Raw genomic sequence first — 15795 nt, forward strand, 5'->3', positions numbered from 1 at the left:
ATAGCTTTAACTATACGGACCTTTGTCAGCAAGGTGATGTCTCTGCTTTTTAAGATGCTGTCTAGGTTTGTCGTTGCTTTTCTCCCAAGAAGCAAGCGTCTTAATTTTGTGGCTGCTGTCACCATCTGCAGTGATTCCTCTTTTAAAGCTATGCAAATTGGCGGCCATCACTACAACTTGTGGCAGCAAATTCACTCATTTGCCTATGCACTGTGTGAAGGTGCTTTCTTTTGTCTGCTCTGAACCTTCCAACATTCAGCTTCATTGGATGGCTCCAGTTTCCAGCTTTATGAGAAAAGGAGAAAGAATTTTCTTTATCCATTTTGTCCACGTGATGCATAATCAGGAGTTTGAAGTAGATTGCCGGGAGAAAGCGAAAGTTAAAAAGGCAGATCAAGAGATTATCATAATTCACCTGAAGCTTGGTTCTCTTACAAATGTGATCTGCGTACGGACAGCTGTTATTTATTCTCTGGCATCATGTAAGAACTAGCATGTTTCTAATTTGATGGATGCAGTTAATTCTCAAGCCTTCATGTCTGTCTGATGGTAAATACCAGCTGTCACCACGTGGGGTGTACCTGGATTAAGAAACATTCTCTGCATGGAACTGAGAGAGGCAGGATGAAAATCTCAGCACCTTATGCCAAAAATAATTATGGGAATTGCATCTGGCTGATCAGCTAAGAACTGAAAGTCTTTGGAGGCTCTTGCCAGACCCAAGGCTACCACAGATAGTTTAAGAACAGAGCACAAAAAATTACTGTGTAACTTAATTTTAATAAATATCAAACAAAAAAATTGCACTTTAGCCAACCTTTATACATTTTATAGATCAGTTTCTTTGATTGTCATAGTTTCACATATATCACGGTCAATGAAAGCAATTTATTTAAAGAAAAATAGCACACAATTGGTGTTATAACGCATTCCTAATACTTTTTTTTATTTTACTATTTTCATCTTGTTTGGGCAACAGTAAATGAGAGGTGACTGGCATAAATATAAGACAACAGGCCTAACAAGGTGCCAAGTTTGTGTTGCTTTGGCTTGTGTATTTGGCACAAAGAATGCTGATGGAAAGACGGTGAGCTAGGTCAATACCACCCACAGACAGCTGAATGTCCAGATACTGTCTTTCAAAAAGTTCGAAATGGCTGCCATGCATGTGCTAGAGCAGTAATACATGCACTTGCTTGCACTGGAGATGACCCATACCTATGTTTCCTTGACAAAACCGTACTTGTTAACAGAACTGTGCTTGTGGCACCAAAGCCTTGCCACAAACCATGCATGCAGCTGCTTGAGAGGATAAAACTACAGCCTAAGCTTATGGGAGTTCACCCCAAGATAAATCCCAGTGAGTTCCACAAGGCTCATTGTCGTGCAACTGTCCCCAGAATTATGACCTTCATTTATTTTATGTACTCTGGTCTAGCCAAATATCCCGAGTCAATATAAAAATACTGAATGACGAAGCAGTGCAGAATCATAAAAACCAATCGTTCACAGAGGTTAAATTTCAGCCCAACTCAGAAAGGCAACTATATCAAATGCTCTTCAGAATAGTAACAGAGGTGGCTCTCTGGGAAGAGTTGCCACTGAAAAGACTGTCGTCTGAGTCACACCCTGTTTATACCTCAGATAGTTGTGGCATTCTTAGCAGAGAGAGCCTCATTGGATCATACTGGATGTGAAGGGCTTCCTTCAGATAATAATTCATTTAGGCCTTTAAAAGTCAGTACCAGTTCTCTGAAATCTGCCCAAAAATTAATTAGCAAACCAGTCCAAATGAAGCTCTTTTAGGGCCGATGTAATTTGCTGCTTCTTACTATTTCTTATTAATAGCTTGGTCTGCTGCACTCAGGACAAACTGAGCTTTCCACACAGTCCTCAGCGGCATTTCCCCATTATGCTAATCAAATCTAGGTTTTCCAATACATGCATGTTGAGGGCAAGGTCTTTGTTTCCTGGGAAAGGGTACAACTAGTGCCCCACGTGTAACTTGAAAAATGCACTCCTACTCATCACTGCTTAGGTGGGCCCAGGTAGTATTTCCAAGCAGCATCTTACCCAGGGCAGGTGCTCCTATCTACTACCATATTTACTAATAATTAACATGCTTGTCTTAAACAAACTGATTATCAACCTTCCTCAATTTCATAACTCACTCTAAGCACCCATTAAGAATTTTGACTGCCTCACTGGGATTTGAGAAGGTAAGCTATAATCAGGTACCACTTGCCTACTAATGACACTGTCATGCAAAACCTCACACCATTGCCATGCAGATGGTAAAACAATGTGTGAGACAAAATGGAATCCAAGTCCTATGGCTCAGTTAGCCACTCCATAAACATTCAAAGATTCTTACAGAAAGTTTAAGGTGAAATCCTACTGTCACATAGGGTTTAGGGGGTGTCCTCTCCATGTTTTGGGGCAGAAAACAAAGCCTGCCCCAGAGAACACTTCATTGCAACTGTGGAAACCACTGGCATCAGTGCTCAGATGACAAGGAGGAAGGGAAATGTGTGTGTTACGAGTAGACCAACTAGTCTAATACTAGTTTTGACTGGATACTTGTAGGTTTGCCCAGAAAGAAAATGGCTGCCTGTGAGAAGACTGCTGAAGGAGGGCAAATGTTTGCAAAGGAAAAAGCAAACTTGCCAGATGTGTCAGTTTAGCTTTTCATTTCTATGTTCCCTAGATTGTTCTTGTTTAGTGTATAGCTTCTAAGAATCAACACAGTTCACATAGGTTTTAGAAAATCATGCTTGGTCAATTTTAAATATTACATATATATTTACAGTCTGTAAAGTGTAGTTACTTTATCAGCTCAGCTAACAATAAGAACAGGTGCTAGTTCCTTCAACTCACAAATTTACATTACAGAAGCTGCTCACATAAATAATCTTACAAGCCTCTTACTCTAGGCTTCGTAAGTGAAAGTACAAAAAAAGTTATTTAACCATGAAATTACTCCAAAAGGAGTAAGCATACACAGTGGAACACAAAGTACAAACACCACCATTTCTGGGCACATCATAATGTCATTCTTGTAAAAAATAAATTATAGACTCAATTTGAAGCCAGAGATTTAACCAGAAGTTGTGAATAAATATTAACACAAACTACAGAAAGGGTCACAAGTGTCTGATACCATATTTTACAGTGCATCATTTATGTGTCAGTTCTAGAATCATGATAAGATGGAAATCTAAAGTGATTTTCGCAAGACAACACAAAGCAGCTTTTAGCATCTCTAATGCTATTTGTCCACAGGTCTAACGAATACATATTGATTGTGCAGGGCTACAGTTTTGAATTATTGATCTTAATTATGCCAACCCTCCAAGGGCAGCAAGGTTGGCTGTAGAGGTAGGGGGTGTATCCAGCACTGCAGTGTCATCTGCATAACAGGTGCCTGCGCAAACAATAACGCTTCCCTTCTTCCTTTCCTACTGCCTGCAGTCAGCCCCCCCACCCCACCCCCGCGGCCTCATGCCCTCAAAATCTGCTCCAAATGCTTGTGAGATATTCTGGAGCAGATTTGTTTTGGGGGAGGGTGTGCCGGTGGTCCATGAGCAGATTTCGGGACCTTTGTGTGTGTTAACCTTGTTCGCCATGCACACTGAGAGCTACACTGAATTCCACCCCTTGTTATGAAGGCAGCAAGAGTAATTCTTGCCATAATTCCAAATGCCATCATTTCCGCCAAACAAAGGGCAAACTGTTTGAAACCTGTTGACAAGGCATGCATACGCCCACAAGTGCTAATATCAGGCAGGACAGGGAAGACTGAACAGGAATACCTCTGTTTAAAAACCTGCCATTCTGCATACATTTGAATGCATCGCCCTCAAAGGTCCCATTGCCTTTACTGTCCTCCTGGCTACAAGCAGTCTCCGTGTTCCCTGCTGTCCAATATGTGGTTTCTTCGAATGCTGAGGAATTCAATTTTCTTATGTGCCTGTTTAAGCCGTAGCTTTAAAGCTTCATTCTCTGTTGTAAGGATGTTTCTCTCCTAAGCAAAAAACACAGGTTGGTGTCATCCAAGCAGAATATACTTTAAAGAACAGTTTCAGTATCTACAGTCCTCCTTAGCAGAAACACTTGCTTGACTAGCATCTTATTCTCCAGGTTCACTTAACTATTATTCAAATTATAACAGCTTGAACAGTAAATGGAGTGAAAAATAAACAGCTGTCTGCATAAGAGAGGAGCAATTACTGCTACTGCATCTCTCAAGAAAACGAGACATGCTCTCACGTGCAAAAGGCAACATTTAATCAAGACTCTAAGAGAACACATCTGTCTAATATATAGATTTTTTGCCTTATCCATTGTAGGCAATGTGAAGGGAGAAGGAAAATGTCGCTCCATCCCAACCTGGCTACAAGAAAATGGCAGAGGAATGGATTTGGTGGTAGCTCTGCCATTCTCTCCCCATCCCAGTCAATGAGATTACAAGCTGGGATTGCTTTGTTAACAGGCTTCCACCCCAATGACACTCATTAGGCAGCCGACAGCTACTTCCCTTAAAAGTATCACATCCCTTATAACTATTTGACATTTAGCAGTAGATATATCAGGGATGTTACCTGCCAACTGAACAAAATTGAGCCTGGGTCTTCCCAGTCTATTCTGACTTTCTCAAACTGGTTCCCATTTGTCATAGTGGTAATACTGCACACTGTGTTATTTATTACATGTGATTCTTAGAAACTGTTTGCGGTACCTGCTCTAATTCCTGGTATGTGGGTTTTAGAGCACAGGGCTCCTGCTTTGCTTTTTGACCGCAGTCCTTGTTTTCCCATTTCACATACGCCTTTTTACGACTAAGAACCGGGCTGGGACATGGCGACAGCGGAGTAGGCTGCAGAAGAGTGTTTTCAGGTAGCGTTCCTGGCTCTCTCTGTGATGGCCTGGGGAGCCCATCACTATGTGCCACCACTAAGTCAGTTTGCGTACTCTTGTGTACCACAGATGGCTTTAGCCTCACTGAGATCTTTTGAGCTGACACCCCCATAAGCATAATAGTTCTGTCCTTGCTCCCTTCACTGTGCTCCACAACTTCTCCGTTAGGAAATGGAAATCCTCCCTCCTCCAGACCTGTAGGGGATGGGAAAACGAGGGGATGGAAAAACACACAAATATATAAATATGGGAGATGAAAGCAGGGCAGTGGTTAAAATGAGTTGCATGCTATCCTTTAAACTTAATTATCAAAGTAGGTGAAATGCTTTGCTGATATAACTACCGTATTTTTTGCTCTATAGGACGCACTGGACCATAGGACACACCTTGTTTTAGAGGGGGAGAACAAGAAAAAAAAATGTTCCCCCTCTCTGCTCAGTGCCCCTCCAGCGAAGCGGCAGGAGAAACGGAGCCCCTTCCATTTCTCCTCCCGCTTGGCTGAAGGGGCGCTGCACAGCTCTCCCTCTCTGCTGAAGCCAGGAGAGTCTTGCTCTCCCGGTTCAGCAAAAGGAAGAGCAAGACTCTCCTGGCTTCAGCGAAAGGAACCTGAAGCCTGCGGAGTGCAGCGGGAACTCGCACTGCACTCCGAAGGCTTCAGCGAAAGCAATGCGAAGCCTCCGGAGCGTGGACGGAGCGCTCCCTCTGCGCTTTGGAGGCTTCGCGTTGCTGTTGCTGAAGCCAAGGAGCCTGCATTCGCTCCACAGGACGCACACACATTTCCCCTTAATTTTTGGAGGGGAAAAAGTGTGTCCTATAGAGCAAAAAATACGGTACATATCATTCTTCCCAGACTTCTCTTTCTATCCATTGTTGCCCACTTACTTAATTAATATCACTCCTGCCTGCATTGGTGAAGTGAAGAAACAAAACATCTACATAATCCGTAATGTGGAGATAATAATATAGGGCTTTTGTGAGGATTACTGAAAATTTATTGAAAACATGTATATCTTGCTATTCCACTTTTTAAAGAAAGGCACGCAACGTGGTTTACAACTAGGATTCTAACTTCCATAATCCCGAGTTAGCAGGACCAGTAGTCTGATATGATGAGATCTGAAGTCCAACAACACCCAGGGACCCCAGGTTTAAGAAAGGCTACTATAGGTGGAAATGATGTGGGAGTGGAATGAAGTTGGGCTAACCCAATTTCTTCATTCATGAATTCTTCATAAGAAACTTTCTCACCATGCATGTGTTCTTTGAGCCCCATGGGACAAAGACTAGATGCAAGGGCTGAAGCAGGGCTGTTGTCTACTGCTGGGACTTTGGCTCTTCTCTTGCATTCGAATACAACCAGATCTTTGCATTGCTTGTGGCAGTTCATTCCACAATCTGCAAACAAATACAAACAAGGAAAGGTCATTGGCTTGAAAGCAAAAGCTCAGCAGGGGGAGGGGTGTCTTTTCTCATACTAATATTTCATTTCCCACCCCATGAAGCCAAAGTTCTTTCCTCTGTAGAAACCCCACAAAATACTAAAAAAAAACCCCAACTTACAGCACAAGTCGATGCATGATTGACTCTACTATGCTCAATGTTGCTTACTCCCTAGTAAGTGTGATTAGGATTGCAGCCATAGTTGTGATAAGCAAGGATAGAGTACTTTCCTTTACTATGAGTTACTTCTTGTGCCACTTTCATATTTATTAATGCCATATTTAATTCAGATCACATGGCTGTGTTATATTCTGCTGCTGCTTAGTATCCAAGCAATACAATCACCTACCATTTAATGTCCAAAATGTGTGAGTGTAGGAGGGAATGATTCCTTAAATTATCTAAGTTGTTTTCTAGAAGGATGCAGGACCTGAGAGCTGGAAGTAGCCAGGGGGTGGGGAGACACTGGAGGTGACTTTGAATGTTTCTAGGTGGTTCGTGCTAGATCCTCTGAACTTCCTACATATTGAGACTTTGTCTCTCAGCTTAGTCTTAGGTCTATTTCTCAAAGGAAAGAGTTTCACAACACAAAATGGGGTCATGGATATGGTAAGGCACTCTTAGAGTAGAATCACAGCACTGCTGTCATTTATAAGCCCTTTAAAATCATTAACAAAAGCAGAATGTGTTACCTTTGCATCTATATCCTTGTTTAATAACTCCCCAGAGCTGAAAATTCAAGCAAAGACATATTATCACACTACAGTGAACTTAAGACAGTAGACTCATACCTTTCCTCAACCTCAATTCACTACTCCATTTTGCAAAGTCATCCAATCAAAATGACCCCTCCGCACATGTGTTCTGAGGCTTTCTGCTTCTCCTTTTCAAAAATCAATGCTTTGCCCCATTAAGAACAGACTAAATCTCCAAATAGAAAATCCAAGTGCTTTTTATTCTGGGGGTACTCAAAGGTATGCAGTACCCACAACTTTAAAAAAAAAAAATGTTAAAAGTGTAGCACTTACTGTGACAACTTCATGGTACCTGCACCTTCTTTTCTTAAAAAAATATTAAAATGCACTAGAAAATCCTATGCAAGAGATAAGTGTTGCTATCATCCACGGAGCTCCAAAACTATCAAAATCTAAACCACAATCACAATCTACACTCCCTTGGATTCTTAATTGTCTAAGAAAATTACCAGCATGTTTTACCCACCACTTTTGCTGAATTTATAGTATTCTGTTCCATTTGGAACTGCTTAATATGTTTTATAATTGTGATGGTTTTATTTGTTTTTATAATTGTAGATTCTATTGTTGTAACCCACCATGAGATCTTACAGTGTCGGGAGGGTAGAAAATCTTAAAATAAAAAAGAAAAAGAAAAGAAAAGCTATGGTTCCTCCTCATTCGGCAGCTAATTATACTATTAAAAGCTAAAGGGGCAAAGTTAATTTAGCCATGCTAACAGCAAACTAGAGTTGATGCTATAATAAAATATTTGTGGATAACAGTTTGCTGCACGCAGCATGTAGCATTATTTACTTTTTAAAATACCACCCAAACCCAAGCTTACAAATCCAGCGCAGTTGTCACAGAACGTAGGCTTCAGGTAAGTGGTCTCTTGGAAGTTGTGGGCGAAGCCAAGGCCTAGTTTAGAATAGATTGAGCTGGCCCTCATGAAGTAAGCTGTGATTTCATCCCTGCTAATCAGACCTTCCCTGTAAAAACATACACATACACGCAAGGAAGAGGGTCATTTGAGGTTTAATACTGCTAAAATCACAAGGAGTTAACAGTGTCTCCCGCTCTGTTTCACTACACCTACACACACTGCCAACCCTCTGGTAAATTAGAGACTAAGGTAAATGCATTAATTCATTTTCACAGCAATGAACATCTAGAAATATATTACACGCACGCACACACATACACCCCACATGATCCTGTCAAGCAGGTCATGAGTTCTGCAGCAATTCATTTAACATTCAACAAAAACTGCTTAAGGAGCAGGCTTCACAATTGATTCTGAACACGCTGCACAATTATCGAAACAAAGGAGAAGCCCAGGGAACACTTCCTAACACTGAACCTTCAAATTGCTCTTTACAATTTCTAATGCCATTTGGGACAATGAACAGTCCTGGAGGAATATGGAAATTGCACAACAGGGGACTCCTCCCCTAAACATAAAAGAAGAACATTGTTCCAACATTAACTCTTTGAAGGTAAGCAGGTTCCTGACTTGTAACTGTTGTTCTGAAAATAATCGCACAAATGGGCAATCTACCAATTGGAGAGAAGCTCAAGCTAGTGGTCTTGAGACACACACACACACACACACACCGCCCACTTCCAGAATGCAGCCCAGCTACCCACAATTCTTCAGTCCATTCATCTGAGTGGGAAGCACATGGCTGCAAGTTAACCTATCACGGCAATTAAAAAATGGAAGAGCAAAAGCATAAATGTTGTTTGGATGTACACACCTGTCCTTGTCCATTACACAAAATGAGAAAGGAAAGCTTGCTGCAATCTTCTCAAATTCTTCCTGAGAAATGTACCCATCCAGATCATGGTCGTAATTTTTGAAAACAGACTGAACAGAACAAAGGGGGGGGGAATTAAATGGAACCAACTAAAAATCACTTCAGTTTGGTTTTTTAAAGCACTTGCTACAAGTTAATATTATACGAACAAATACTACAATGTTCTATGGTAATTTAATTTCAAAATTAAATGCATTTTAGTACAGGCATTATATAATGCAATAATGGAAACAGCTTGTGGGCATATCTATGTACATGCAGTCTCAGTTCCTCTCATAGGAAAACCTGTGCAGTGTTTTATGAGGCAGATTCTTGACTAGCATTTAGGTATATTGGAGTAAGGTACTTCTGCAAGCTGCTCTGACTATGGTCTCTGCACATAAGTACATATGCTGCATACATATGGAAGCTTGTCAAGTACACACCTTACTCTAAGACTTCATTTAGCTTACACAACTTGACAAAGCACACGGTATGGCTACCTATCTGCTTTTCTCTCATTCTCCTCCTTCACTCTTTGAACATCTTGTAAATTCTCTTACATTTCCCCCACTCTCACAGTTTTCTCCCCTCCTTGGGCACAGTAAATTGCAAGTTATATGCTGCAGTGGGGGTCCTACATCTAGAGAGAAATCTAGGTTCTCTCTCTAAAGCATAAGTGACAGTACTGAGATTCTTATACCTGGGCTACACATTATGGTCACCACTGAGATCAGCAGCCCCATGTTGTGTTTCCCACCTCCAGCTGTTTACATCCACAGCACTCACAGTATGAACTGAGGACACCATCAGAAAGCATGTTTCACTCTTTTTGTTTCATGCTTTTGGAAGCTGGGAGCAGAGAAACCTACTGCATGATGGTTCCCACTTAATGCTGCAAGGAGAATGGGAAATCTGAAATGAGTGGGAAACTTGCAACAGGGATATTTACTCCCATGGTGAATGTACCATGAATGTACCATGAGCCAAATCAGGCCTGCAAGATGTTAATATAAAACAAGCATGATAAACAATTTGCATACTTACATCTACCATTCTCTGAACGTGTTTGCTAATGATCTTTGGGTCAGGTTTTGGGGCTACACCAGAGGCCCAGTCTGCTACTACTGGCGGTTTAGAAGGCGTCAAAGGCTAAAATAAGAATTATATACATCTGCATTAAAACTTCCTTTTCATGTTATTGAAAGAAAAATAAACCTATCTGTTAAGAGCAGTTATTCCTAGATGTTTTAAAATATCCTTACCAAATAAATATTAAGCATTGCATGTATATTGAAAATGTAAGTAAACCAATGAGACACAACTAACTTGGTGCATCCTAGTTGTATTTATTTATAATCCCACCTTTCGGAGTAGAGCTCACCCAAGGCAGCTCACACAATCATAAAAGCACAATGACTGATTATATAAAAATAATTGAAACCGGAAAAGGCCGTAACAGTTCTTAAGAGGTCAATTAAAACATATAACAGAGAGTAACGTGAACTATACTTGGTTATGTAACTCTCTAGAAAAAATTTTAAAGAAAAATTGCTTCAGAAACCTCCGTAGCATAGAGGCCATGTGCACTCTGAGGGGAGAGAATTCCACAGTCTATATGCTATTAACCTCACTCTGATTATATCATTCTCACAAGGATGGAAGATACCAAATTACAGTTGGCAAGTTGCACTTTCCCTACATTTGAAAGATTCACATTCAGATGCTGTCACATAGAACACAGAATTGTAGAGTTGGAAGAGACGATGGGGGTCATCTAATCCAAACCCCTGTGATGCAGGAATCTTTTGCCCAATGTGGGGCTCGAACCCACAGCCCTGAGGTTAAGAGTCTCAAGTTCCATTGCTTAGCTATATCCTGGTGTGCATTGCAATACAGCAGCGTTGGAACCTGCAGTGCACCTGCAGGTGGCAGGTTTGAAGGAAGGTGGCTGTCATCTGGAGCCTCCACTCATGGGGTGACAGCAGAGCAGAGCTGAGCCAAAAGCCCATCAGTGCCCTGAGTTTGGAAGTCCCACCCATGAAGAACTGAGATACTGGCTTGCTTCAGCAGCTACTGGACTGACTCCAAAGAGAGCAACTCAAAAGGGGATTGGAGAGTACCCAGGCCCTCTCTTCTTCTCCTCCCTCCTCTCCCCAGATGGTTTTCTGGCCTTTTGTCAAGCCTGTAGTGGGAGGCCAGATTAGGCTTGAGGTGTCCTGGGGAATGATAGTCACAATATATGCTCTTGTCACTATCCCTGGCTTTGAGAGGGCTTGTTTTGGCTCCCTTTTGACCTCCTGCCTGGCTTGTGGTGAAATACTGGTTTGAGGGTTCTACCATCCAGCTAATTTGTGGCCTTTTGGTGTTCATCTCTGTTCTAGTATACTGGTTGCTAGGTTAGATTTCCAAAGCAATAAATATTCCATAATTTTTTTTTCTTCCTAGTGCTGAACTTCTTTAAAATTTTCTGATATAATGTGCTCCAAAATGATTTTGATGCATCTGGGCAACAAATATTGTTATTTTGCTCGTTTGAATTAAGGATCTTGTGCTTACTGAAATGTATAAATGGAATATGTTACTGAGTGGTTTGCTATGGCATTATTCATGGAAATATTACAGAGCTGAAAAGCTATTCCTGCATGTTAAGTGGCTCCAAGTAATTCAAAGCACAATTTCTTCGCAGAAAAGCAGCATATAAACCCAAACTAATCTAGTAAAAATAGCACTGTTAAGTACCAACATGCAGGTTTAATGCATGGAAACTATAACTGAATTGCTAAGATTCTTACTGCAGCCCGGTGACTTTTTGGCTCTCGTGCATATGAAAGTTCATAGATTTCATCTTCCGTGTAGTAAAGATCAAGGGACAGCTGAAAACAAACACAGAAACAGTTTACACTCTAAGTTGCTGCAGCTTCTCTGGCAAGAGCTTGTCTTTTTAAAAGAAGTGTAACGGAAGCATTTTATAATGCATACTGAAATGGTATAAGCTTATGGTGTTGTGTTGTGGTTGTTGTTGTTGTTGTTGTTTTAAAAAAACTAATGTTTTGATTTTGATTTTTTTTAAACAGAAAGTATTAGAAGTACCTTTTAAAAGAAAGAGGATCAACAATGGAATTTAAAATCCCATTTCCAACAATACAGAAGTAATTTTTATACTTCAAGTTGGCAGCTTTCACTTAAGGTGCCTTTACACTTATATTGTGAAAGATCACAGATCTGTCCTTTTTGGATGTGTCAAGTTATTTTGCTAAAATGTAATGGGAAGCAAATGTTTTGTGGACCAAAGTCCATGAGAGAACAACTTGTGATAGCAGTGGCATGTGGGGTGAAGCATCTTACAGCTTCAGTTCTTAGAGCCAATTCTAATCTTAGTGTTGCAGAGTAGATACTCCCAAAAAAGGTTTCCATGAGTTTAGAGCTCCATGAGACCATGCTGATATATTCACTCCCACACAGGTGAGCTGCAGTGTGTGGTATGTACCCATGAGACACCTACCATTCACCCTCCACTCTCAGAAGTAGACAACTGGCATGGAAAGTTACATGGAATCTGGTAATCTAAGAAGGCAACTGTGCATCTATTCTAGAACTTCTTTTAGCTGTAGGACACCCTAGATAAGTGATGTAGTTTCGCATTGCAACTGAACCACAACAGTACAGTATCTGAAAGGGCCATAATGAAGCACCATAAATTAGCAGCATTATGTTAGTGAATGATCTCATGGAAGTGGACTCACCAGCCCTCAGGAAAACAAGTAGGCACACACTCAGTGGTTTTCCAAAAATCACAAGGCCTATCTCCCTATTGATATGTCACTGTACTGCTGAGTAAAGACCTACAATTCACTGTGTCAGGAAACTTTTGGGTATCACATGACAGGGCAGAGTCTCAAAGTTGTGCTCCCCCAAGCCAACATTCTCAGCACGTTCACACTCCTGTCTCAGTGATGTCTACGCTAGCTTTGTCATGTCCACAGAAGTGAAGGTGGCATAATCCCCAAGGAGCCGCCTTCAGGCACCAGACCAACTGGGCATTACAAAGATGTCTGCATCTGTGACACGAAGGCTAGCAACATTAACCTTGCCATGTAAGCAGCCCCTTGCAGATGACCGCAGTGGCTGGAGACAGACAGTCAGGTCATGTATCCAGAGAAGAAATGACCACTGGGAGAATGGCACAGGGAGAAGAAATACCATGGTGCATCTGCAGCAGCACACCTGGACGCATTTTGTTGCACCCAGCTGCAGCAAAGCATGTCTCCTGTATCTGTCTCTACAGCCACCGCAGGCACTGTAGCCTTCCAACAGTATGACTTCACTCCCAAAAGCGCATTCCGCCATTGTATCCCGAGACAGACAGATGCCAACAACATCATACTGGTCTACAACAACAACAACATGAGCAAAGACCTACAAGGAACAAATACCCTGCCTACCTTAAAATTGCTTGGCCTGGTTTAACAGTCCAAGCTTTCTGACATTTAATTCCACAGGATGGGGGGAAGTAAAATACATTTAAAATATGATCTGTAAAGACGGAGACTTACTGTGAGGAGATGAACAAGATCCTTGTTAGCTTCCAGGGGAGGGCCTATCTCTTGCAGCTGTATCAGTTCATTGACATGATTATACAAAGAATACAATTTATGTATATTAATTTTTTTGTCTTCCAAGTAATCTGGCATGGCCTCATAAAGGGAGATCAAGTCTTTTAGATGTACTCCAAGGATAGGGATCTTAAAGTTACTGCACTCGCTGTAAGCACGTCGATAATTATCATAGTTCCTACAAGATGATAGCAGTTCTGTCATTTCATTAAACACCTAAAGAAAAACAAAGAAAAGCACTAATTCACTAGGCTCACCATTAGGGCCACTTTAGAACCACATCACCAGCAGATGAATTTCGCATACTTGCCGTTAAATTCAATGTAAATATACTGGCTGAATTTCAAGCCATGGCTTAGGTCTCATGATTCTCCCCCCTCCCCTTCCCTTATCTAGTGTGGATGACAGTGGATGACATTAGAATCTTATACGTCTGTTTTAGATTAATTGCAGTTTAGCATAGCATCCTAATCCTAAATTGTGGTTAATCTTAAATACCGTGAGTTGAACTGAAACTTGCTTGTTTCAACTCACCACTGTCCATTTTCAGAAACACAGTAAACTATGCTTAATCTAAAAACAGAAGTGAAGGATTCCAAACTCCTCCTTGCAATCCCACTGGCTTGTTGAAATTGTTTCTCATGATGCTCAACTCTGGTTTAGTGTTACATCTGAATGAGGCCACCAACATGAGTGTTGTGCAGTCTTACAGAACATGATAGACAACTTCTCTTTTTATAAATCAGGCTTTAGCTCAAGTGGCAAAACCTCAACAAACTCTATTAATTGAGCAATATTTCCATTTTGGTGGCATAAATAATAAATGAGTATATTTATTGAGAGGGGGACCCATAATTGTGAGAGGGATATAGTCTGTTAGCAAATCTGATTTCATTATTGTGAATCACTTTTACAATTCTTATGGCTGAAAAGCAGTATACAAATATTGCAAAATAAAGACACAGAACAGAGGGAAGAGTTCAACAAACCTTATGAATATCATGAGGAACATGAGAACTTGTTTCTTTAAGTCTAGAGATGGAACTATGGCAAAGGCCACCTATCACAGCCATTAATGTATTAAAATTCTGCAACTGATGAAGTTTCTGTGTAAAAAAAATAGGAACAGTCAGCATTCAGTTTTTGATTTTGATACTTCTCAACTGACATGATAGAACAGAGAGAGACCTGACCTCAATGAGATTTGATTGCCCCCCACCATTTAACACAATTTAATTCAATGTCAGTATCCACAATCTGGCCCACATTTATATATTTTGCCCTTCCCAAATTATTCTAAATAGGTGCAGGGGAAAAAATGACTTCAAAAAACTCAAAAGAAATTACAGCTGACCTGGGCCACATGAATGAATTTGATGAATACTTCAGCTCGAAGCTGTGGTGTTGGCCTATTGAGTACCATTAGCTGCACCCACTGGGAGATACCGTTACAAAGAGCAATTGAGCGTTCCATGGTTGGATTGTCCTTCACACAGCCATTCATGATGTAGTTCTGATAATCTGGAAGCTTAAACGAAAAGAAGGTTGGTGGAGCAAAAGTAACATTAATTCTGCTTCTATTACTGTATTCCTTACATCTCCTGTTTTTGCAGTGAGACAGACCTCTAAAGCAGGCATGTCCAAAGTCCGTTGTGGGGGTCTGCTTCGGCCCGCCGGTCAGTTTAATCCGGCCCCTGTGGCCCTCTTTGAAAAAAGTTTGGGCACCCCTGCTCTAAAGTCTTTAAAGGCTATGTGATACCTAATGTGTAGAGGTGTCCTGCTTACTTTTGAGCATCTCCATCCCCAAACTGGACATTTTTAATAGCTGCTTAGAAAATCTCCATGTGAGCAAAGTTATCCACACGGTAAGCTGCTCCATACATTATTTCTAAGCAGTACATGGAGCAAACTGTATGCCAGAGGTGGGCAACCTTTTTTCAGTCACATTCCCTCACAGGTAAATCGGTCAGGGGCTGTGGATGGAGTCAGAACCATTGACAGACAGAACCTGACAAAAAGGTGTTATGGATTCACTAACCTGAAATAAAGACCATCCTACTTAATTTTTCACCGATCCTATATTAATCTGCTCGCATATAACCATCACTGGGTTTGGATTACAGTCAAATATGTACACAGAGGATGAGAGTTGTTCCTATTATTATTTAATTTGTTTAATTGATTAATTGATTTTAATTAATTAAAACCACACCAAGATATTGTTCTGGAAAACAAGTGAAAGTAATTCCTTTCTGTAGAAGCTTATCAATTTGTTCTCAGACTACTAAA

General features: G+C 40.9%; 1 protein-coding gene across 2 annotated transcripts in view; it reads right to left on the minus strand.

Annotated features, from left to right (window-relative positions):
- Window positions 1-760: 760 nt before the first annotated feature.
- The window catches only part of RASGRP1 (RAS guanyl releasing protein 1), a 43402-nt gene continuing 28367 nt past the window's right edge, over window positions 761-15795 (minus strand). For both annotated transcript variants that reach the window (XM_083500102.1, XM_083500101.1), the window contains exons 7-17: window positions 14861-15034; window positions 14496-14612; window positions 13447-13722; window positions 11686-11766; window positions 9938-10042; window positions 8852-8961; window positions 7939-8083; window positions 7050-7086; window positions 6166-6312; window positions 4739-5112; window positions 761-4024 (exon numbers count right to left, since the gene is read on the minus strand). In XM_083500102.1, the coding sequence (XP_083356228.1) occupies window positions 3893-4024; window positions 4739-5112; window positions 6166-6312; window positions 7050-7086; window positions 7939-8083; window positions 8852-8961; window positions 9938-10042; window positions 11686-11766; window positions 13447-13722; window positions 14496-14612; window positions 14861-15034 (1698 nt within the window). In that variant the 3' untranslated portion in view covers window positions 761-3892. The remainder of the gene's footprint in view (window positions 4025-4738; window positions 5113-6165; window positions 6313-7049; window positions 7087-7938; window positions 8084-8851; window positions 8962-9937; window positions 10043-11685; window positions 11767-13446; window positions 13723-14495; window positions 14613-14860; window positions 15035-15795) is intronic.

Source organism: Podarcis liolepis (assembly GCF_965112155.1).
Source record: "Podarcis liolepis genome assembly, chromosome: 1".
NCBI lineage: Eukaryota > Metazoa > Chordata > Lepidosauria > Squamata > Lacertidae > Podarcis > Podarcis liolepis.